This window comes from Cnephaeus nilssonii (assembly GCF_951640355.1).
Source record: "Cnephaeus nilssonii genome assembly, chromosome: 10".
Taxonomy (NCBI): Eukaryota; Metazoa; Chordata; class Mammalia; order Chiroptera; family Vespertilionidae; genus Cnephaeus; species Cnephaeus nilssonii.
This window is the reverse complement of record NC_137081.1, coordinates 10,604,678-10,629,336: the sequence shown is the minus strand read 5'-3', so window position 1 is coordinate 10,629,336 and position 24,659 is coordinate 10,604,678. Positions and strand designations below refer to the sequence as shown.

The 24,659-nt window shown below is 40.1% G+C and overlaps 2 protein-coding genes across 2 annotated transcripts; both read left to right on the top strand.

The window, feature by feature from the left end:
- Positions 1 to 1,428: 1,428 nt before the first annotated feature.
- Positions 1,429 to 16,813, top strand: ICA1L (islet cell autoantigen 1 like; the record flags this gene model as incomplete). The annotated part of the gene is made up of 11 exons (XM_079782317.1): positions 1,429 to 1,597; positions 2,089 to 2,161; positions 3,182 to 3,305; positions 4,792 to 4,990; positions 7,038 to 7,163; positions 8,533 to 8,631; positions 9,562 to 9,644; positions 11,680 to 11,723; positions 13,339 to 13,581; positions 14,948 to 15,037; positions 16,698 to 16,813. Exons 1-11 carry the CDS (start codon positions 1,436 to 1,438, stop codon positions 16,811 to 16,813), a joined length of 1,359 nt encoding a protein of 452 aa, XP_079638443.1. The 5' UTR covers positions 1,429 to 1,435.
- Positions 16,814 to 22,860: 6,047 nt separating this feature from the next.
- LOC307106434 (small ribosomal subunit protein eS12-like) lies at positions 22,861 to 23,279 on the top strand. The gene has a single exon (XM_079782978.1). The coding sequence runs from the start codon at positions 22,893 to 22,895 to the stop codon at positions 23,232 to 23,234; it is 342 nt and encodes a 113-aa protein (XP_079639104.1). The 5' UTR covers positions 22,861 to 22,892; the 3' UTR covers positions 23,235 to 23,279.
- The last annotated feature ends 1,380 nt before the right edge of the window (positions 23,280 to 24,659 follow it).

The window sequence follows — 24,659 nt, the reverse complement described above, 5'->3', positions numbered from 1 at the left end:
TATCACCATTTCTTCCCCAAACATGATTTAAGGTTCTTTGTCTTTAAGAGGAGTTTGCATTTATCATACTAAATAGTATAATTGTTCTTATTTTGTCATCTTAGTTTGTACTGTTTTTATGTTGCCTTATTTGTTTTTCCCACCCTGCTTTTGCTAGTTTTTCTTGTTTTGCCCCTACTAATTTATAAATTAGTAATTTATAAATAAATCCTATTTTTATTTAATTAGTAATTACTTAAGAAAAAGAAAGTGGACCTCTATTTCCTTACCAACATTAAGAATACATTAGTATCAATTGATTCCCTTGGGAATGATGAATGAATCACATACTTTAGCACCTCCCTTTGTCCTACCTCCCACCATTTATCAGAATAATTTGGGCTTTAAAAACTCTTATTATTTCTTTTCTTCTCCTTAAGGAACACTTTTCACATGTGCCTTTTCTTATATAGTCATGTTAACCATGCTCAGAATAATCACTTCAACATTAATTTTTAAGCTTACAGGTTACAATTTCCATCTCTATCTCTTTTTATAAGAGATGTCCCCTGTACCTAAGATCTTTATTTTTGGATACTAAAGTATTTCTTTGAGTGATTTTAAAGAAGAGTATGTATTTGAATCTTTGCGTATCTGAGAATATTTATTAAATATAAATTCTCTGCCCAGCTGGTGTAACTCAGGGGTTGAGCATCTACTTATGGAGCAGGAGGTCACAGTTCAATTCCCAGTCAGGGCTCAATCCCCAATAGGGGGGTGCAGGAGGCAGCCCATGGATGATTCTCTCTCATCATTGACGTTTCTCTCTATATATCCCTTCCCTTCCTATCTGAAATCAATAAAAAAGTTTTTTTAAACAAAATGTGTATTCTTCTGACATAGTTATAACTATAGGATGTTTTCCTAAGGAAATGATAGTGATATGCAAAGATGTGTGTACAAGTTCATTTTGCAGTATTATTACAAAGGAAATATTAGAAACTGATAAATGTCAACAAATAGATAATTGGTCAGATAAAATAGAATTATTTCCAGCCATTATTGGTCAGATAAAATAGAATTATTTCCAGCCATTACTGCAAAATCATAACAGTTTTATTACTTTTGTCACCTAACTGGAATTACATATCATTAATCTTTTTGCCTGTTCCTTGTGCAAGTTATAATTATTTAGCTCATACAAAGCCAACATTAGCATGTTTAGCTGTTAACATTAATATTCTATTCAGCATCTTTTTTTAAATTAGATTAACAGTTGGCTAACAAGTATTTATTATTGAAAATATTTTTAAAAGACCTTTAATTTTAGGGCAGGAGCGGGGTGTAGGGGGTCATGGGGGGGGGGAAATGAGGGACACTTGTAATACTTTCAACAATAAAGATAAATTAAATAAATAAATACCTTTACTTTTAGTTTGTTCCTTGTAGTTACTCCATGGATTCCTTTGGGCAACCTAGAGCAGAAGATAACCAGTCAGTAGTGAGCAGAATGCAAAAGAAATACTGGAAAACTAAACAGGTCCTCATCAAAGCCACAGGGAAAAAGGAGGATGAGCATGTGGTGGCATCTGACGCAGAACTGGATGCTAAACTCGAGGTAAACTTTTCTGTTAGCTATTAGCAACAGTAGTAATAAAGGGGTGACGTGGAAAAATCTAAACAGAAATAATTTACAGATGGTAAATTCACTGACCTCTCTTGCTTAGACCAATACTGGAGAAAAGCCAGAGTTAACGTTTTCTAAGGTTATCTCTACTCTTCTGATGTGTGGTTGGCAATGCTGGATGCGGTTTTCATTGGATTTGCCATGTTGCTATTTAGTTTGGAGCTGAGGGGAGGACAAACTCCACAGTTTGAAATTTCCATTAGCTCCCATGTATGTATCACCATTTCTTCCCCAGACATCATGAGGGAAATCTCAATGTGCTTTCTACATGAGAAACAAAACCCAAACTGAAGTACATCCCAGTCCAGGAAAATAGACATAATACTTACAAGAAAATGTTCTGCTTTTGAAGTGCTTATAACAGATACTTTGTGTTTGTTTATGGTTCTCTACACTGTCCTAATACAATTTATATCTCCAAGGTTTTTCACTCCATTCAAGAGACATGCACTGAACTTATGAAGATAGTTGAGAAATACCAGCTAAGACTCAATGGTATGAAATCATAGGCCTATATCCTGTAATCCCAATGTACTAGAAATACTTATTTGAATGAAATAATTATTTGAATGTTTAATGTAAAAATAGTTTCTTGAACTGTTTTAGGAATATTTTCTTATGACAACATATACATATTTACAGGGACCTGTACTTAAAGTCCCAGAGTTCTCCGACACAGACTCATTTTGGCTGAGCTCGGTTTTCCTGCTCAGAGTCTTAAGTGGATTTGCTTCCATCACTTAAAAACTCTCTCTCTCTTGACACCCCCCACCAGTCGCCCATGCAGTTACCATACCCATTCCTCTTATCAGAAAATTTGGACATATTGACTGTATGCACAGTCTTCATTCCCGTCCTTCCACTTCCTCTGGTACTCACTCCAGTTAAGTCTACATCCCCACCCCTACACCAAGTTGCTCTTGTCATAATAAAAAATGGTCAAATCCTAAAATGCATATCTGCACATTTGATAATGCATCATTTGTGGTTTTATTTTGTTGTTTCTGTGTTTATGTTTTACTAAAGACCAATCTTTCCCAAAACAAGTTCCATGGATTCACTGCATCAAAATCATCTGCCCCTGGCCGGTGGGCTCAGTTGATTGAGCGTTGTCCCGTGCACCGAAAGGTTGCCGGTTCGATTCCTGGTTGGGCTCACACCCAAGTTGCGGGTTTGATCCCCAATCGGGGCACATACAGGAGCCAGCCTATCGATGTTTCTCTCTCCTTCTCCCTTCCTCTCTTTCTAAAAATCAATAAAAACATTTTTTAAAAAACACCACCACCAGCTGGCATGCTTGATTTAAAAAAAAAAAAAAAAAAAGCAGATCCCCAGACCTCTAAAATCCGAATCTCTGGAAATGGAGCCCAGGAGTTGCATTTTTAAAATGTCTTCTTCTTCCCCCAAGTAATTCTTATGCATAGACCATTAGTTTTGTGAGAATTTTAGTGATGTGTGTGTTTTCAACAGATGATAAAAATGAAACCATTAACTATACTGTACTTTTTCCCCTAGTTGTGTCAGAGGAAGAAAATGAACTAGGGCTCTTTTTGAAGTTTCAAGCAGAACGAGATGCAACGCAAGCTGGCAAACTGATGGATGCCACTGGCAAGGCACTCTGTTCATCAGCCAAGCAAAGGTTCCCTGGTTTTGCATCACCCTTAAATCTGTAGTCACTGTGACAGTTTGATGTATGTGCCTAAATGTGCATGTTGAAAAGGTTACTGATCATTCCAATCGAGGGTTAAAAGGGAAATATATTGCAGTATGTAATTGTTTTGAGGCCTAACTCTTATTTATTTTGTATTTTAAATAATTATTTAAAAACTGGAGGCGTGGTGCACGAAATTCGTGCAATCGTGGCGGGGGGGTGTGTGTCCCTCAGCCCAGCCTGCACCCTCTCGCAGTCCAGGAGCCCTCAGGGGATGTCCTTAGTGCTGCCAAGGAGCAGGAGAGGCTCCTGCCACCGCCGCTGCACTCGCCAGCTGTGAGCCTGGCTTCTGGCTGAGCGGCACTCCCCCTGTGGGAGTGCCCTGACCACCAGGGGGCAGCTCCTGCATTGAGCATCTGCCCCCTGGTGGTCAGTGCATGTCATAGCAACCAGTCATTCTGCTGTTTGGTCGATTTGCATATTAGCCTTTTATTATATAGGATTGACATTCTCAGTTGCTTAATTCCTAGAAATTGACTTTAGGCCTGTATTTAAATTTCTTAAGGGGTTTAATGTAACAGAGGCATCGCATAGCTAAAATTTAAATAGATATAGATATATATTTTTCACTTTTTGGGGTACTATACTATCTATGAATACATTCAAACTTTTCTTTTTAAGCAGAGGAAATTTCTTCTTCTTAATTATATACTTTGCATTTATCATCTTGCCGTTTTTATCTTAAAAATACGTGTTGCAAAGAATCCCCAACGATTACTAAAGACAGCCAAAATCTTTGCACTTTCCAAAGAAAATAAAAACAGGCCTTATCAGACCTGCAATGACCATATGCAACTTAAGTGGTTTTATTCTGAAACACTACATCAGTGCCCAAGTTCATCCTCAAGGATGTGACAAAGAGACACTCAATACAGTGCGACACTTTATCTAAGGTCAAGAGCTGACCAGAGGAGCCGGGTTGCACTTATGCTTCTTAAGTCCTTGTTTCTTTGTCCTCATCCTCAGCTGCCAAGAACCCGATCCTCATTAGCTCTTCCAGTATTTACCTGCTTTTCCACACCCAGGTTTTCCCTAAATTTGTCAATTAAAAGGTTTTCTGTTTATAAGATAATCCTTTATAAATACAGGATCTCTTTTACCCACGAACTCTTTTAGAAATGGCAAATGTACTTGAGAGGTTATTTCTATGTGGATTAACACCCAACATGTTGCAAAAATGATATATTTTCTAAAATAAGAAAAGAGAAAGCTATGGACACATCATTATTAGCAATTCCAAGTTGGCTATGTGATCCTTATTTGCTTTCTAAAGCCCTTTAGGCATCTTAATAATTTCCTATGGACAGACTCATCTTGACAGCAAATATGCTTTATGGTTGTTATAAACCTTTGTTTTTGCTTTGTTTGGCTTATGGAGTGCGCAACCCTCTGATTCTTACCCCTTTGCCATTAGATTGGCCCTGTATACTCCCCTGTCTCGTCTTAAGCAAGAAGTAGCAACATTCAGTCAAAGGGCGATATCCGATACCTTGACGACAATTAACCGCATGGAGCAGGCACGCACGGAGTACAGAGGGGCTCTGCTGTGGATGAAGGACGTGTCCCAGGAGCTGGACCCAGACACCTTAAAGCAAATGGAAAAGTTCAGAAAAGTATGAAAACACATCCTTCTTTTCCTGGTGCACAAACCTGTTCAACTTCTGCTGAACAACTTAATAAGATCAGGCTATTTTTGACAAAATGGTATATTGTAAATTCTTGGTTGCTTGGAGATCTTCGGTTGAAGTACAAAAGGTTTTGCCCTTTTTGTTTTACCCTTTGAGTGGCATCTCCCACCCGTGGATCTTATCTATTAATTTCTTTATTTCCCTCATAATAGAGCTAACTACCCTTTAAACATTGCTTACCTGGACTTTGGGGCTTTTTCTGCAGGAGGGAAATAGTTTATTAATGAGGAAAAATATATAAAAATTCAGGTAAAAAATGATTATTAATTTTAAGAAAAGTGATCACATTTTTCATTCTGCCACAATACATAGTTTGACCACAAACTTTTAAAGCAACTACCTATGTATAGACATATGTTTTTCTGAGTACATTCCTTATTACAAATTGTATTGCCTAAATTTATCATACACGATTAATAAAATTCATTCACTCCTTCATTTCATAAATATTTGGAGTACCTATAGTAAAAATCATACTCATTATTGCTGAAGCCTTGATTCTAGACCAGCAGGTATAAGTGGTTTGCCTCATTGATTACTCCCAACAGATCTGGGAAGTAGGTGGACACGTGGCCTCACACCACGGCAACCTGTAATTCTATTCCCTTTATAATACTTGACAATTAGAATACAGTCCAAGGCAGGGGTTTCACAACATTGTGAATGCATTAATGTCACTTAGTTGTAAATTTTTAAATGGTTAGGTGTTATGTTATGTGACTTTCACCTCAATTTAAACAAACAAACAAACAAACAAACAAACAAACGAACAAACAAAAGAATACAATCCAAACCTCTTATCTGGACCCCAGTAGCCCTGCACAGTCTGATCCTTGGACCCTCTGGAGCCACATCTTGAACTTTTACTTTTTATGCTCCAGCAAGGAATATGTTCTACTCTGTTCCTTCCTGTTCGGCAAATGTAAGCTCCTCACCCACCTCCCACACTCAGGACTCTTGTCTCTGGGCCTGATCTTATCAAAAGTTGTCACCCAGCCCTGGCTGGTGACTCAGTGGATAGAGCGTTGGCCTGCGGACTGAAGGGTCCCAGGTTTGATTCCAGTCAAGGGTTCATGCCCAGGTTGCAGGCTTGATCTCCAGTGGGGGCGTGCAGGAGACAGCCAATCAATGATTCTCTCTCATCATTGATGCTTCTCTCTCTCTCTCTCTCTCTCTCTCTCTCTCTCTCTCTCTCTCTCTCTCTCTCTCTCTCTCCCTCCCTCCCTCTTTCCCTCCCTCCCTCCCTCCCTCTCCCTTCCTCTCTGAAATCAATGAAAAAAAAATATATTTTTAAAAAGTAGTCACCCATTTCTGTGCATTTATCTGTTATCTTCACAGTTTGAGATTATCGTCACTATTTATTTACTTCTTTTTTTCCTGTGCTTCCCACTCAGGGATAGTGGGGATGAACTCTGTTTTGTTCACCACAACATCCCAGTTCCAACACAGAACATGGCACATAATAGCTGTCTTATACACATATTTGTTGAATGAATGAGTATATTAAAAAGTTGAGTATTCACTACTGGTGACATATGACTCAGCTTATGTATAGAAATAGAATAGGAATGTATTTAAATGTATAAATATATCTTCATGACTTAGAACTATTATTAATGCTTCTCAATACTTGATGTCTCCTTTCCATTTATTCTTCTACTCTTACCTAAATATTACCCATCATTAATTTTAGATGTTACTTTTTATTTGGAATCTGTTTTTTCTTCTTAACTATATACTTTCCACCTATCATTGCATACTTTCTCAGCATAAAGATATCTGGAAAGAATCTCACATAACTATGAAAAATAGCCAAAATCTTGACCATTAATCATGAAATAATAATATAGGCAAAATGAATTTGTTTTCTTTATTATAATTTCATGCATCTGAAAATATGTATCATGAAACTTTATGGAATATTTATAATCTGTATTATCAGTAATCACAATGAACATTTTTGTGGTTTCAGGTCCAGATCCAAGTGAGAAACAGCAAAGCTTCTTTTGACAAGTTAAAGATGGATGTTTGTCAGAAAGTGGATCTACTTGGAGCTAGCCGCTGCAATATGCTCTCCCATTCACTCACTACCTACCAGGTACCCACCGCCACGGTCAGCATGCCCTTGCCGTACGGATGAGTGGTGCGATTCCTTTTTACATCAGTCCAAAGGCTGTAACGAAATATATAATAATCTGATTCCTTTGCTAAAATTGACTCATGGAGGCTATGGCAGTCAGAAAATCATAGGATTCCAGAGGGGAAAGGACCTTCGTTAGGGATCGCCTACTCAGTAGCTGCACATGATTCTCTTCAGTGTCCTAGGAGAGACAGAGAGACCGAGAGCCGGGCCTGGGCAGGGGAGGGCACGCTGAGGAGGCAGGGTTTCAGCTACTCACTCCACTTTGAACTTCTACATATCATTTCATTGGAAGCAAAGATGCTGTGGCCCCCCCCCCCAATTTTTTGAATGTTCTGTCATTGTATGGATGAGGAAAGTGAGACCTATGAGAAGTAAAGGGAATGGAAAATTTGGGCTTAAAAACCTACGTTCTCTAATTCTAGGTTGTGTGTTCTTTTTATTCTGCCAGGGTTGCCATTCACATCACTGTAACCTCAAAAGTCTCACTTGTGCTTACATGACTAACCCAAATCACACATAAACAGCATACAATGAATAAGATAGATATTAATAAGTAGCAGTTCCTGCTTTTAACAGGAATTTGTAAATGGCCAAATAAGAGCATAAGCTGCATTTACATAAAAAAGAACAAACGAAAGGAGATGGGCATTCGCTGCTGCTTCTAGGGACTCTGCCTAAGTCACTTCAGCACCGTGGAATTCAAGAACCAAAAGGATGCACTGGAAAATAAACGTGTGGCAGGCAGTGTGTGGCATCACGCCTGAATCCCAGCAGCTGCCAGTTCAGTTCTCCTTTATTCTCTCCATTCACCCCCTCACTCTGAACGGGAACCTTAAAGCAGCAAGGAAATTGGTCTACTGCTTGTGTTGCCTGGAGGACACATTTTGGGGCACGTCTTTCTTGAACCCTAAATGAAAGACCAAATCTAGTGGTACAGATGATCTTTCTCCAAGATTTCTCATAAAAATCTACCCCTACCCCTAATACAAATGCGGTGTCTTTGTGCTTTTATCATTTCTTTGGCTTCCTCCGAAGGTGTTCTAACCCTCACTTTCATTCTCCTGGCTGCACTTACTCTCTGCTGGCCCTCATGTACACTCCAGCGCTGCACACAGCCAGCACACACACACACATGCAGAAACAGAGCCAATTCCTACGCAGAATTACTATGCGCTGCGCTTCCTGGTCCCCCAAACCTGGAAATGGGTTTCAGTTTCTGCCTGTCATCTGGCAGCTGTTCATCTGCCGCACTAGAGAGGAAAAACGGCCCGGAACCAGGCATGGAGAGGACGCAGCACTGCCATGTCGCCTTTTCTCTCCGCAGAGAACGCTGCTGGGATTCTGGGAGAAAACAGCCCGAGTGATGTCCCAAATCCACGGGGCCTACGTTGGCGTACATCCATATGACTTTGTGGCCCTCAAGGTACATTTCTTTCCAGGTTCTTTTGTTAGGTATGTTACACTTCATTGGGGTAATAACATGGACATTTTTTTTTTTTTTTGCTAAGCCTAATTTCAAATTTGCAAATCATTGGGAAACATTTTTTACACTCCTTCAGCCAGGTCATTTTTCTGCACTTCCCTGATTCCAAATGTATCAGCAATATAAAAAAAAAAATGCTTGGGAATATTGCTGGTTGGCTCAACATAATAGCAGGAGGTAATAAAAAGAGGCAGAATGTGAAAAGAAAAATAAAATGCAAAAGAGATAAAAGGTTATGGAAAGTAAAAACTTAAGAGGATGGTTCAAAAAAATGACCGGAGGACAGTTTTATAGGTTAAAGAAAACATTTCTTGCTTTATTTTCACATTCATATCTTAGATGTGATTCATTGTAGAAAACGTATGCCCGTTGGGTCATTATAGATGTGTGATGGCGGCTGAGGAGACTACTGCATTAGATCAGCTCTTTCTGTGACCCCTACAGACAAAGGGTACTCTCAGCCTGTGATTAGAATACTTTCTGAGATTTGCATATCTTCCTATCCACCCTCTTTGCAGCTGGCTTACCACCCTGTGGTAATCGTCCTGGTAGGCTAGGGTTCAGCGCCTTCGAATTTACCCTCCTGCCTTATTTTCAGTGGAGCTTGAAAATGTTGTTGGTAGGTCTGCTCAAGCTAGACATGGTATCTGTGATGGATTCACATGTTGCAAGTGTATATTCCTGGGGCTGGGTATGGATTTTTTAAGTCACGTTCTGACATAACATCTTGCAGTCTGATACCTCTGAATTCGTGTTTTTGTTTTTCGTTCTATTTTATATCGTTCTTTAGAATGTTTATTCTCATTTTCTTTGCACAACAAGAGGAACAGACTCTCTTCACCTACTTAACATGGGATCTCTTATCCTTAGCAGCTACAAGACACTTCGAGCAAGCTTGAGGGAGACCACAAAGAACACGTAGAAAGCAGTCCACTCACTGAAACCCTCAGCAGGTAAGCAGGCAAAATTACATATCGATCATGGAAGCCCTGGACACCTGGTGTGCTTGGAGTTGTTTCTTCTCTGGCTTACCAAATACTCATTTCTACGTCATTTCTCCAGTGAACATTAAACATTTGTTTTGAAGCCTTATTTTTTCCTCTCACTTTTAACATGGAGGGCAAAGTCAAAGACAGGAGTACAGAACAGATTGGGCGGATAACGCCAAGTTCTATAGTTTGGGAGGAGACTGAGCCTTGAATAAGAGTCTCCACCCAGTGACTCCCAGAAGGGGCAGCTTGCAAAAGGCAGGGACGGGTGACAGCAGCTCTGAGGACAGAAGCTATTGAAAATCAACCCTCAAACACAGGTGGGCCTGGGCCTGGATCCTGGCCATGGAGGCCGGGCTGTGCACCCCCTCGTGTTGCCCATCTCCCTGCCATTACACCTTCTCTGTTTTCCTTTCAGAGCTGCCCCTCACTTCCCATTTTAACCAGATTGCACTGAGTATAATGAGGGACCCAGAAATAAGGCCCAAACAATTATAAACCATTTTCTTTGAGTGGAAGGGGATCTGTAATATAAGCATTTCCCTCTTTTCTCTGTGGGGAAACAAATTTTTTGGCTAACTTGAATTTATAAACATATTAGGATGTAGATGAAATAATCAAATGTATAGTTATAAATTAAACTTTACTTCTGCATTGACATTTAAAATCATATGTTAAATCATACATATTTAGATATATTAACTTTAAAAAAATATTTCATTGATTTTTACAGAGAGGAAGGGAGAGGGATAGAGAGTTAGAAACATCAATGAGAGAGAAACATGGATTAGCTGCCTCCTGCACACCCCCTACTGGGGATGTGCCCGCAACTAAGGTACATGCCCTTGACCGGAATCGAACCCGGGACCCCTCAGTCTGCAGGCCGACGCTCTATCCACTGAGCCAAACCAGTTAGGGCTAGATATATTAACTTACAAATTTTTTCTATCATCACATTTCATGAAATTTTCATCCAAATCTCCTCATGTATCTTCAGCTTATGAGAGCCTCCTTTTTGAGTTAACAGATTCCAAAGCACTTCACTTTCTCTCCCAACCAAGTTGCCTAAAAAGCCATGTATGTAGACTGGAAATTTCCTTCTAAGTCATGAGTATGTATTTGCTCTGTAGGCTTATTTTGATATTTGCAATTAAATACTGTATTGCTTTTTAAATAACCTTAAAAACTTACTAAAAGCAGGCTATATTCCAGAAATAATGACTAAATCTGTGAGCAATTTCTTTGTTTCATACTTTTCTTCTTTTTTAAATTGACTTGAGAGCGAGAGAGAAAGAGATACAGAGAGAGAGAAACATCAATTTGTTGTTCCACTTATTCATGCATTCGTTGGTTGATTCTTGTATGTGCCCTGACTGGGAATCCAACCAGTTACCTCCTGGTTCATGGGAAGATGCTCAACCAAGTCACACAGGCTGGGCATCTTTGTCTCAGCTTTTTAGGTTTACACCAGATAGATGATATAAATATTCAAAGTTGGCATGGATTGACAATATTTTAGGCAAATGTGTTATTTTGCAACCATTGCTTTGTTGTTCAAATTGGAGTACTCCATTTTTTTCTACAGTTTTTCGTTCCCTCTCTTTAGTTCCCAAGTGTTGTTGAGTAAAAACCCTTCAGTGCTTGAAAGCTAAACTTTATACTCCATGGCTTTGGTGACAGATGTTTTCTCTAATATAGCACTAGCGTAGTGCCTGCAGTGCTGAACATGTGCCCGGTGCTTTGTTAATACTCAGTAAATGTTTACGGAATGAATAAGGGGTGAAAGGTTATATTCACAGTCTGTGTGGATATAGAGAAACAGGATTTGTCTGAGACCGATTTTAAGAGAGCTACCGGACAACCAGTTTAAAATTGAAAACAAAACAACACACACACACACACACACACACACACACACACACACACACGTAAAACTGTGGAATATGAGTCCCAAATGTATTTTAACCAAAATCTTTACATTTTTTGGTTTTTATTTTAGGTTAGTTTTGTCAGATGAGGAAGTGAGCTTGAGAAGTGAATCAGGTAAGATGGTAAATTCATTAAAATGTGAAACGATCACATTTTAAATGTCAAAACAGTTTGTCACAGATTTTTTAAAAAACTGACAAGTAGAGCACGATGTTACTGACTACACGTATGTAGTTAGCGCGGTATTATTCACTGTGTATTATTGACTATTCTCCCTATGCTGGACTTAACATCTCGGGCCTGTTCTGTGACCAATTTGTACTTCTCAGTCCCTTCACCTCATTCACCCAGTGTGTGGAAGCCTCTCCCCTTAAGTCACTTTACAAATCTCTTGCGTACAAATGCTTTTGAGTTAGCATTATTTTTTTTCTAGCTTTTTGAGTTGTAATACTGTGTAAGTTTAAGGTGTATACTGTAATGATTATATAGATATCGCAAAATTATTATCATAATAAGATTGGGCAACACATCTATCAGCTCTCATCGTTACCATATTTATTTTAGGGGTAAGAAGATTTAAGATTTACTCTCTTAGCCACAGGTAACAATAATACAGTATTGTTAATTAATAGTTAATATGCTGCCCAGCCAGCATGGCTCGGTGATGGAGTGTGGACCCATGAGCCAGTCTCTCACTCGTTCTGAATTTTAATTGATTTTTTGAATAAATTTTTTCTTCATTTGATGTGTGCTTTTGGAACAAGTTCTAGAGAATTTTAAATAGTTATTTTAAAAATAATTCCCACCAGTTATTTAAAAACTGGTGTGCAGGTCTATAGGCCTCCTCACTGTCATGCTGGAAAACCCTCTTTTTCTTTTTTATTTCATAAAGGTGTTTAGGGTCAGGATTTTTCTTCTGTTAATTGCTATTTAAGTATCCCATGGATTATACAGGGTATGGCAAAAGTAGGTTTACAGTTGTGAGTATGTAAAACAAAGTTTTATTCTTGTCATTATTTATGAATTATTGTATTATTTTCCACATGAACAACTATAAACCTACTTTTGCCCCACCCTGTTATATAAAATGTCTTCTTTATCATTATTTTTCAGAAATTCCATTCCACTTGGAACCAAGAGTTAATAGAACGTATTAAAATTTATAGGTGGAAGAGCCTTTTAGTTTTTTGGTTTCATTTTAAAAATGATTTTATTTTATTGCATTGTAATCAGAGCATGTTGTTTGTAATATTTCTACTTTAAGAAAGTCACTGATTTTTGCACCTTAGTATAATTAATTTTTGTGACTTTCAATGTGTGCTTGAGAAGAAGGTATAGTTTCTATTAGGGTTTATATATATTCAAAACAACTACCTTTATTGATAATGCTATTTAGATCTTTTCTCCTCTTGGACTATTTTTTACTGAGTGATATATTTAAAGTCTCCTAATATTAATCTGTATTTCTCCTTGCATCTCCTGTAGTCTGTCTTACATAGGTGGTTGGTTAATTATTTTACATGTAGATATGCATAACTGTTATATATGCATTGTGAAATGTGATCATTTTGATGTAATTAGAAATAATTTTTATATAAGCTTCCTATCAGTTTATTAAAATTATGTTAATAAAATATGAGAGCAATGAAACAAAATTGGCTTTCCCTACATCCTACTCTCTTTCCTTCAAAAACAAAAAAGCCATTCTGTTTTTATTGTCACTCAACAGTTGCAAAAGATGTACCTGGAGATCCACTGGAAGATGATTTTGAGAAGGAATTCTCATTTCTGAACAACCTCCTAAGTCCTGCTTCTTCAAGTTCTAGTGAATTTACGCAAGAATGCCAGACTGCCTTTGGGAGCCTCACGTTCCAGGAGCCTTCCGTGGGGTCCGAGCCTCTTGCTCACTCCCAACGATTCCTTCCTTCCCATCTCTTCGACCTTGGCCTTCATGCTGCTGGAGCCTCCAACAGTAAGTGTCCCTGACACATCTGGACACCCATGACTTATTTTATCTTTGTGAAACAAACCGTTCTGCGCGTGGATGCTAAAGTCAATAAGATCGATTTTAGTTAGCTTCAGTACTACTAGGTAGAACCTGCAGTCACACAGCCAGCTGGAACAGTAACAAATATCCCACCACTGGAGTCTATCCACAGAGTGAAACAGGGGCTGCTTTCTTTCCTGCCCCCGCCACCAGCCCCACATTTTCGTCACTGACTTTCCCAGGTGTCTTCTCTACATGGAAAACCAGGGTCTTGTCTGAAACTCTTGACCTGCTGAGTCACTCCTGCCAAGGGCAGGCAGGTGGTTTCTTCAAAGCTTGGTGTGCGTGCTTTCTGTGGGCTTTCTGGAGGCTGGCTCTGTGGCAGCCTTGCGGGCAAGCCTGCGGCGTGGGGACTGCAGCAGAGAGCTGGGGGCGGGGTTTTCCTGAGGAAAGGGTCACCTGCTTTGTTTATATGTTGAGAACTCGTCTACTCATGCGGTTCCACCAGCCTGTGTTCAAACCAGCACCTTGGGGTGACTTTGCGCCCCACTTCCATGTTGGTTGCTAAGTCCTGTCCTCTTTCTGAAACGTGTCTTAAATTTCCCACTGTCCTCTCTGCCTCCGCTACCAGCTCCCCTTAGAGCCTCATTTGGCTTCCTGGGTTTCTGCTGGAGGCCTCCTCACAGATCTCCCAAACCCTCGTCCATCCTCCATGCATCCTCCAGTTCTCTCTCCAAGAAGCAGACAATATGAATCTTTCAGCTCCATTATAATGTTACTGGAGGCCCGATGCATGAAGATTTGTGCAAGAATGGGCCTTTCCTTCCCCTGGCTGCTGGCACCACCTTTGCTCTGGCCCGGAGATGCCTTTCCACCTTCCCATGCTGCCCAGAGGCCTGGAGCAGCTGGGGCAGTGCAGAACGCCTGTGTATGCAAATTAACCCATCATCTTTGTTGGATTAATTTGCATACTCACTCCTGATTGGCTGGTGGGCATCACAAAGTTATGGTCAATTTGCATCTTACTCTTTTATTAGTGTAGATGGGACCACTGTGGTACATGAGGTCTGTCAGTGACCAAATTGTCATTATATAGCATGTGACTCTATTTCAAAAGCACTTTGAAAAATGTAAGAAAGTCTAATCTAAATCTAGCTGGGACTAAACATATTATTTGAATAAAATACATAATTGCAGATAAAGTCTAAGTGTTTTATGCCTCTTATACTGTAGAATCTTACCCTGGTATGAAGACTGGAGGACTTATTAGATATGTTTACCTTTTCTTGTTTCTCGGATGCTACTTCCTATTTGACTAGCAATGGATAACTCTTTCCTTCCCTCCCCCCAGGCTGGGCCTCCAGAGGGGGATTCGAACCTCCTCTCTCACACACTGATAGTCAGCCAGTGCCTTCACAGAGTCCAAAGAAATCAACAAAAGGTAAGTTATTTACTTATAGTCTCTGCTATCATATTAACAATTAGTTGAATTCAGATAAATTTAGAAATAAATAACCCAGAGAGGCCTCCATAAAGCGAATGGGGTAAAGCACTAACAATGGGCGAATCTGAGTAATGGGTATACACATGTTCTTTATGGTATTTTCATTTATGCAACATTTCTATATGCTTGAAATTTTCTCCAATTAAAAAAGCTTTAAGAAATCAACATCAGTGATAGCAGAAAAATATTTTATAAATATAAATTAATAAAATAATACTTTATAACTTATAATGAAAGTTGAGCCTGAATATCACTAACCGTAGAAATAACTGAATAGAAATTTGTGATCTTGCCATGGTAAACTAAGTTCTGTAATCTTTTCTTTTTTGTGTGAAGTTTCGTTGATAATGGATAATACCCCTGGGGGTAGAAGATGCTCTTTGATTACAGGATGCCTATTGACAAATAAGGCCTCACTAGCATAGGGCCTGGTACATAGTAATTGCTAACGTATTGCGTACTTACTAGTACATATTGGTGTCTGCAGAGTTTGTCCATGTTATAATTACCATATGGCTATACACAGACACATTCTGTCTTGCAGAATTTTAGAAACATATTAATCTTAGTCACTGATGTTGATTTCTTAAAGCTTTTTTAATTGGAGAGAATTTCAAGCATATAGAAATGTTGCATAAATGAAAATACCACAAAGTACACATGTATACCCATTTCTCAGATTTGCCCATTGTTAGTGCTTTACCCCATTCGCTTTATGGAGGCCTCTCTGGGCTACTTATTTCTGAACCAATTGAGGATAAGTTACATACATCATGACCATTTACCTGAGAATACTTCTATTTGTATTTCCTAAGGACAGGTATACTGTTTTGCACAAACCAAGTATGATATAAACTTTGGGAACTTTATATTCAGATAATACTCTTCTATAATCTGCCATGTTGTGTTCCAGTTTGGTGAGATGGCCCAGTAATGGCCTTTGTAGCACTTCCCTCTCTGGTAGAGCAAGTCCAGGGTTATGTGTTGTGTTCGTTGGCCACGTCACTTGTCTCTAACCTATTTAATCTGAAACAGTTACACAGCTTTTCAAAAATGTTTGGATGTGGGCTTTTTAATAGAATATTGTCCCTCTGTTCTACTCTTTTTTTGTTTTTACTGGAATGCTTCTTATTTCCATTTCAGTGAGGGCTCCACGTGATTAAATTCAGGTATTCATTCTTTTTGTGTGTGAAAATTTTCAATTAAAATTTTAATTTTTGGTAAATTAGTTTCAGGTGTACAATATCGTTATTTGACATTTTTATACCTTACAATGTGATCACCCACTAATTGTAGCAATCATCTGTCACCGTGCAAACTTACCACAGATTTGACTACTGCTGCCTTTGCACTTCTAACCAGGCCTTTTCTCAGAGCAGCATGCAGTCACTGAGACATCAGAGCCTCAGCAAAGAATAGCTCTCTGCATTAGTTTGTCAAAATTATCCTCAGGAATGTAATTGATAGTTTATTCTTATCAGTTGCCTTACTTTTTTTTTTTTATTCAAAAGGAGCATCTACTTTAAAATAATGAAAGTGGTACAATAATGTGATTTCAAAAACCTGAGACTCGCTAACATGTGTGTGTTTTTAATAGCTCCCAACAATGGAAACCAAGGCATGTCAGCCTGGTTCAACCTATTTGCAGACATGGATCCGCTTTCAAACCCAGATGCCATTGGACACTCGGATGATGAACTTCTTAATGCTTGACTGGAGCTACGATGCCACTTCGGAGGCCTTGAGACATCAGTTTCTCCACATGTTGCCTTTGTGGAGAGGAGTTCATATTGAATCCATTCACAAAAGCATTGCTTGTGAATATAACCCTTGTCAGCCAGCTTTAGACAGATGGTAAGGGCCACATTTGAATACACTTGTCTCTTTAATATCTTGGATTTGCAGCTGTTGATAATATGTGGAAAATATTAGAAACTACTTAGTTTGAAATAGACTTAGAAGTTTATTTTGAAAGAACAGCTGGGAAGATTTCTTCCGTAAGGGGTTGGGCTTCTTTCTCTGGAGAGCCTTTTATTCAAGCTGCTTTGCTGGCTATGAGAATTCTTTATGTGGATAACAGACAGCAAGTAAATTGGGTTGTGGTGTAGGGCTGGATTTTAAATAAAACAGCGGCGAGGATAATAACTTCTCTGTTATGGAAAACAGCACTAGAACCAGGCCAGTTTTGTCTTTAGTTAGAAAGGTAGGATAAGACTTGAGAACTCAATTCGCTTTAGATTCACAGAGAAACTTGGTGCTTGTTTTCTCCACTTAGAGACTAAAATGTAATATTACGTAAACTTCTTCCTTCGTAGAAAATCATGGACACCCCTCAATCCATTATCGAGTTTCCATGGGGGAGTAGCAGGATGACTTACTTGCTAAGTCCATCCACTGTAGAAACAGGAAAATCTCTCTCCCTGCCATCAACCACAAGAGTGTCCAGACACATTGCTGATGTAATGGGCAGTGTTCACATTCCTCCTGAGGAGGAGGGGCGCACACTCCCTAGGCAACCAACAACGGTGTTCCTGAAACTTCTGTCTGAAGGAGGGAGACATCCTAAACACCCTATCCTCATACCTATTTGCATGTTTACATATTTCTTGACGTGTTTTTTTTTATCACAGAGTAGTTCTTGCCGGAATTACAGAAAGCTGATCCATAAGGGAGTGTCTTATCCTTCCGCTTTTCCATTTGAGCGGCATGGTCTGAGGCTCTCTCTGATGGCTAAGGAAACCCGTTATCCTCAGAGGGCTTTGAACCTGAGTACTAGAGGGAAGGGTATTTCACTGAAGTGAGTGGCAGCTAATGAACACACAGCCGCTGTACACACACACCAATCACTCAGTTCCCTGCTCTTTTTCCTTCCGACCCTTTGGTTTGGGGCAGTTCCCCAAGTGTGTTATTTTCGTCATCCAGACCGTTGCATCTCCATAAGAAAACGTTTAACTTAGTTGTTCACAGAAGTTTCAATATGCTCTTAGTTCTAAAGAGGCTTATTTATTATTTACAAGAGAAATGCTTGCCAAGCTGGAGTCCCTGTATGGACCAGGGTAGGTAAAATGCAGCCCACCGCTCACCCAGAGGGTCTGGCCTCACGATGGAACTGCCCACGAGCCCCTGAGAAAACCCCACTGCTGTGGCCGAGGACTGGGTAGGCAGGAAGGATCTTATCTGAGTGCCAGAAACATGGACCCAGGAAAAGGCTATGAAGTCTTCCCTTGAAATCTTTTCACATGCTTCTTCCTATTTCTTCACTTGCTTATCCCTTCAGAAGTATTTTTTTAAACTCTTCTTTTTTTTTTTATTCAGTGAAACTCCCCAGAATGCAATACTGTCTGTTCTGCGAAGATCCAGTCACCAGGGGTTATGATTATGATTCACAATCTAAATTTTATACCCCTGGTGACTCTGCTCTCAACTTTGAATATTTCAGAAAATGCGGACTCTGTGTCTTCAGTTTGTGTCATTTTTCCTTTACTAATTTACTTCACTAATGCATTAGTTCAAATATATCTATCTCCCTCACATGCATACGAAGCAGACCCTGTTACCTCGTGTAAACAAAGACACCATAACACGGAGGAAAAGCACTAGTCTCTCCAAGCCAGAATCCCGAATACCAGACTGTGAATGTGAGGAGATACTGCCCTCAGTTTCCCAGGAACAAAGGTTCTCAAACAAACAAACAAACAAACAAACCACAACAACAAAAAGAAAGACAAGAAAAGAAAAATACAAGTGATTTTTATTATTCAGTTCTTGTGTCTCTAACACTTTCAACACAAGAGAGTATGTAGTTGTCCATTTAACCCAAATGCAATATTAACTGCTTTGTTAGCAAGTCTAGTTATACCTTCAGCAGGTCTTAGCAATTCTGTTTTTGAAGAGCACATTGGAAACTTTGTTATTAAAATGAAGGTAACCCTATTTTCTCAAGATTAGTTATTTGAAGCTCATTCATTAATTTAGGGGCCAGAAACGGAAATATGATGGTTATTGTGCCTAGATTGCTAATAAAGAAAGCCAGCCTCATATTCAGTAGAGAGTGAAGGAAAGGACAGAACAAACACACAGAACAGTTGCTATTTGTCTAAATCTAGATCAACCATGGAATATGAAGCAAATTAACCTTAACCAAGCGTAGGCTTTCCAAGTAACTGGATGCTTTCTATATTAAAGGTGGGGGGGGGGGATATACCTTTTAATTCCAAATAAGAATGCATTTAACCTTAGACAAGCCCCAGAATGAGATTTTGTCTAATCTCGCTACAACCACTTCACAAGAAAGGCAGGAATACCAGGGCATATTAAGATCAGAAGATGAAACTTTATATTTTTTGGAATCTGTCATTAATTGTAAAACATAGTTCTGATATGGTTAGAAACAAACTGTATTTTAGCAAAGCAGGTTTCAGTATTTGCACAATATAGTGTTTGTATTTCAACTATGGGTGTTTATTTCACATAACTATCTTTACAGACCATCTGGAAACGTAGAGGTCTCACAGCATAAGGACAAATGAAGTGTGTGCTCTATTTTTCTGAGCCTCTTTTATAAATATTATGAGATGGCATAAACGGAAAACTTTATTTCCTAACGTACTGAATGCAGATCCCATTATCATTCCCCTGTTTCAAAATGTGGGTTTTACCTGAGGACCGTAGGAGTGAGAAGGTCGTTTGAACTGGTGTGTGTGTCCACCACAGAATGAAAATAAAACCAGGGCAATTAATACCCTTGTGAGGCTGATTCTTTCTCATTTACTTCTTACAGAAGGGGCACTGGAAGATGTGGGAAATAACAGAATGTCTTCTTTGTGTAAATACTCTCAGTAACAAAATACAAACTACCCAATATAAAAAATGTGGGCTCAGAAGCAATAACCAATAAAATCTAAGCTGTAGCATTTAACCTGATTGGCTGAGGCAGGAATCAAAAGACGGAAGCCAGAATGGACCCGGTGCATCGCATTTCCTTACCTTGAGAAGTAAAGCAGCCCCAGAATCTTCGGATACAGAAATTAAATTAAAAACAAACAAACAACAACAAAAAAAACCCCACACCAAACAAACAAATAAAAAAAAACAACAACAAAAAGAAATTAAACTAGGATGGAAATACAAACTTTAAAATATTAACTCAATAGTATTGAAAGTAGTGCACTGTTGGAGGCGGTCAATGGGGAAGGAAAAACGGGGACATATGTAATACTTTCAAAATAAAGATTTTTTTAAAAAAGTAGTGCACACATGTGCTTAAAACATCTTATATAATAAAAGCCCAGCAACCATAATGGCAGAACGACCAGAAGGACCGCTCGACCAGTCACTATGAGGTGCACTGACCACCTCTTGGTCCCTTTCCCCGGCCGGTAGGCTCCCATCGCCCAATGGTGAACAGGAACCTGAGGGTAGGTGGTGAGGGATGCGGGTGGCACCAGGCCAAGGCCATGCCCCACCGGTCGCCCCACACACAGAGGGCAACTTATGGCAGGGGTGGGGCCGGTGAGCGGATGGGAATGGCCGACTTCTTGGTCCCTGCCCCTGGCCCACAGGCTCCCATCGCCTGATGGCAAACTGGGAACCCGGGTGGGTGGCAGTGGGAGGCGGGGTCGGCTGCCGGCAGCCAGGGAAGATGGCCCTGATCGCAGGCTATGCCTAGGGACCATAACTGTGCACGAACTTTGTGCGCTGGGCTTCTAGTACAATGTATACGTTGTTTAAATGGGCAAAGAAAAGCTATGGGACAGTATCGGAAGAAAAAATATGACCCAGATGGGTCATATCCACAAGCCCAACATAAAATATCTTCTTCTATCTTCTATGTGCCATTTAAAAGGAGACTAAAAATCTCAATAAAAACTGTCCTTGGCATTTAAAGTGAAGACGTGGTTCTTCTCTCAGTGTTGTAAAAATAAACCGTTCAGGGCCCAAAGTGTAAACACCAAAGGCCTATATAGATACAGGTCTGCATGGAGTGAACAGGTAAGATTTTGAAGTGCATTGTTTTTTACATTAATGAAAGTTGTTTCCTTTTTCCCATTTCAAAGTAATACCCCACAGTCTGAAAAACACTGAAACTCCACATCCCCATCATCCAGGAATAACCACTGTTAACATTACACATCATTCTGTACAGCCTTTGAGCCCACATGGGATTTACATTGTGGTCCAGGTGATTTTTTTAAATTGTTTTCTCCATCTAACATGGGCATACCAAGTTACTGAGATTGAAGGAATTACTTTTGTAAGGCTTTTCCTGGAAAAGTCAGGTTAAAAAAACACACCACCAAAAATGTAACTGAAGGCCCTTTCTGCCTCTCTAAAAAATGAGCCCCCCACATTAAAACCCAGAGAGCTGGGGGTCCGTGCCACTGACCTGCTTGCCCAGGAACTGGCGTCTCCCCAGCTGGCTTTCCCTCGCCCTCTGCACCACGCTGCCAGCTACTGAGCGGTGAAGCCACAGAGAACAAACAGGTTCGGCAACGGTCCAATGGCCCATCATATGCAGTGAAACGGAAGCACCTCTGTTTACCAATGTCACTGTCACAGGAGAACGCCACCGCATACGGCTCCGTGGTCAGGTTTGCGTTCTATACAGTCTTGGTTTAAGGGCCGACTCTGACATTTCCCAGATGTATTACCATGGATACATTACTGAATCTAATTCCAATCCTATTATCTAAGGTAGTAAAAGCAGGCTTCAGAGGGTTATTATAAAGCTTATGCTACACAGGAACATATAAAGGGTCTCGTTAAACGATCAGTAAGTGTTACCTAATTTTATGATGATTTCAGCTCAACAGCCTTGACTATCTTATACGTGACAAGCTAAAATGAATTCTATGGGACCATTTTCTATGACCAAAAACTTTCGGCTTTCCTAAGGAATGAATAAACGTACCTAATAGACTAAGGAGAGAAGTGTTTGCTTCCAGTTTGGAACGTTCGGCTGTTTTCATGTTCTCTACCTGTTTCACTGACACCACTATCGTCGGCATTTCCTTCATCACAAACAGGAAAACTGAGTTCCAAAGAGGTGACATTTTCATCCAATGCCCCACGATCATTAAGCTGCAGAGCCAGAACTAGCCCCCTAACTGTGGCCCTAAGTCCAGGGCTTTTCTGCATCTCCTTGGTGTCATCCCGATAATATGAAAAATAACTGCTTAATGCCTGGAATTGGCATGAATGCTTACACTATTGGTTTTTAAGCACCTGAGCCTCCATAACAGTCTAAACATGTGTGGCAGGACTAATCCATGCTAGTGTATACACCTGGCCAGGGGTCTAGCCTGCAACTGAAGTATGTGCCCTGGACTGGAATCGAACCCGGGACCCTTCAGTTCAAGGGACGGTGCTCCAACCACTGAGCAAAACTGGCTAGGGCGACAGTTAATACTTTTGAAAAGATTAACTGATGATATAATTACTGGATAGTACTTGGTTTCTTGACAAAATACCCCAAATAAAATATGAAACAAGAATCGCAAAGGCCCTGGCCAGATGGCTCAGCTGCTTGAAGCGTTGTCCCATACACTGAAAAGTTTCAGGTTCGATCACCGTCAGGGCACAAACCGAGGTTGTGGGTTCAAAACCCAGTCGGGGCCAATGCAGGAGGCAGCAATCAATGTTTCTCTCTCTCTCTCTCTAAAGTCAATAAAAATATATCCTCGGTTGAGGATTTTAAAAAAAGAATTGCAGCTCTTTCCCTGCGGCCGCGGAGTTGTGCGGAGGCGGAGGTTTGGGTGCGTTCAAGATTGGGCTCTACCCATAACCCACCGCCATGGCCGAGGCAGGCACTGCTGCTGGAGGGGTCATGCACGTTAACACTGCTTTGCAAGAGGCGCTGAAGGCCGCCCTCATCCACCCTGGCCTCGCAGGCGGAATTCGCGAAGCTGCCAAAGCCTTAGACAAGCGCCAAGCCCACCTTTGTGTACTTGCATCCAACTGTGATGAGCCTAGGTACGTCAAGCTGGTGGAGGCTCTTTGTGCTGAACACCAAATCAGCCTCATTAAGGTTGACGACAACAAGAAACTCGGGGAATGGGTAGGCCTCTGTAAAACCGACAGAGAGGGGAAACCCCGGGAAGTGGTTGGCTGCAGTTGCGTGGTGGTTAAGGACTAGGGCCAAGAGTCTCAGGCAAAGGATGTCATGGAGGAGTACTTCAAATGCAAGAAATGAACAAACAAACTTGGCTTTTGTTTATCAAAATAAATAAATAATCAATTAAAATGAAAAAAGAATTGCAAAGACACATCCATATAAAATTATCTGGATTGATATTGTAAAAAGTATGGCAAGTGCTGGCGAGGATGTGGAGAAAGGAACCCTCGTGCACTGCTGCTGGGAATGCAGACTGGTGCAGCCACTTCGAAAAACAACATGGAGTTTCCTCAAAAAATTAAATATGGAACTGCCATTTGACCCAGTGATCCCACTTCTAGGAATATATCCTAAGAAACCAGAAACACCAATCAGAAAGGATATATGCACCCCTACCTTTACAGGAGGACAATTTACAATAGCTAACCTCTGGAAACAGCCCACGTGCCACCAGTAGATGAGTGGATAAAAAAGCTGGGGTACATTTACACCATGGAATGCCATGCAGCAGGTCCCTCCATACTGTCTCTTAGTCTTTGAGACAGCATGGAGGGACCCGGAGAGTATTATGCTAAGCGAAATAAGCCAGTCAGAGAAAGACAAGTATCACATGATCTCACTCATGTGTGGAATCTAATGAACAAAATAAACTGATGAACAATATAGATCCAGAGACACAGAAGCATAGAACAGACTGCAGAATCTCAGAGGAAGAGATCAACCAAAGAACTTGTATGCATATATGCATAACCTGTGGACAGACAATAGGGTGATGAAGGCCTGGTTGGGGGTTGGGGGGCGCGGGCGGGAGAAGGGAGGGCGTTCTAGAAGGGGTCATTGGGGGGAAATGTGGGATATATGTAATACTTTCAATAATAAATATTTAATTGTTTTTAAAAGTTCCTTAAAACACAGTTTTAACTGAGGTAAGAAGATAACATCTGCCGAAACCGGTTTGGCTCAGTGGATAGAGCGTCGGCCTGCGTACTCAAGGGTCCCAGGTTCGATTCTGGTCAAGGGCATGTACCTTAGTTGCCGGCACATCCCCAGTGGGGGGTGTGCAGGAGGCAGCTGATCGATGTTTCTCTCTCATCGAAGTTTCTAACTCTCTATCCCTCTCTCTTCCTATCTGTAAAAAATCAATAAAATATATTTAAAAAAAGAAAGAAGATAACATCTGATTAGGTTGATATTAATAAAATATGTAATATAATTGTTAAATATCATATATAAAATATAGTGGACAAACATAAATAAGAGTAAATATTAAAATAATTTGTTATTAAAACTCTCCCACAAAGAAAACCTGTGGCTCAGAACGATTGTTGAATTCACACATTTGAAAAAGAAGAAATACCCGCCTTACATTAAAACCTTTTAGAAAACGAAGAAGGCATTCCTAATTTACTTTATGAAGTCATATTTCTACCATTAAAAACTTACAAG

Coding starts and splice junctions, on each gene's coding strand:
- LOC307106434 (XM_079782978.1), top strand. CDS start 22,893: ATGGCCGAGGCAGGCACTGCTGCTGGAGGGGTCATGCACGTTAACACT.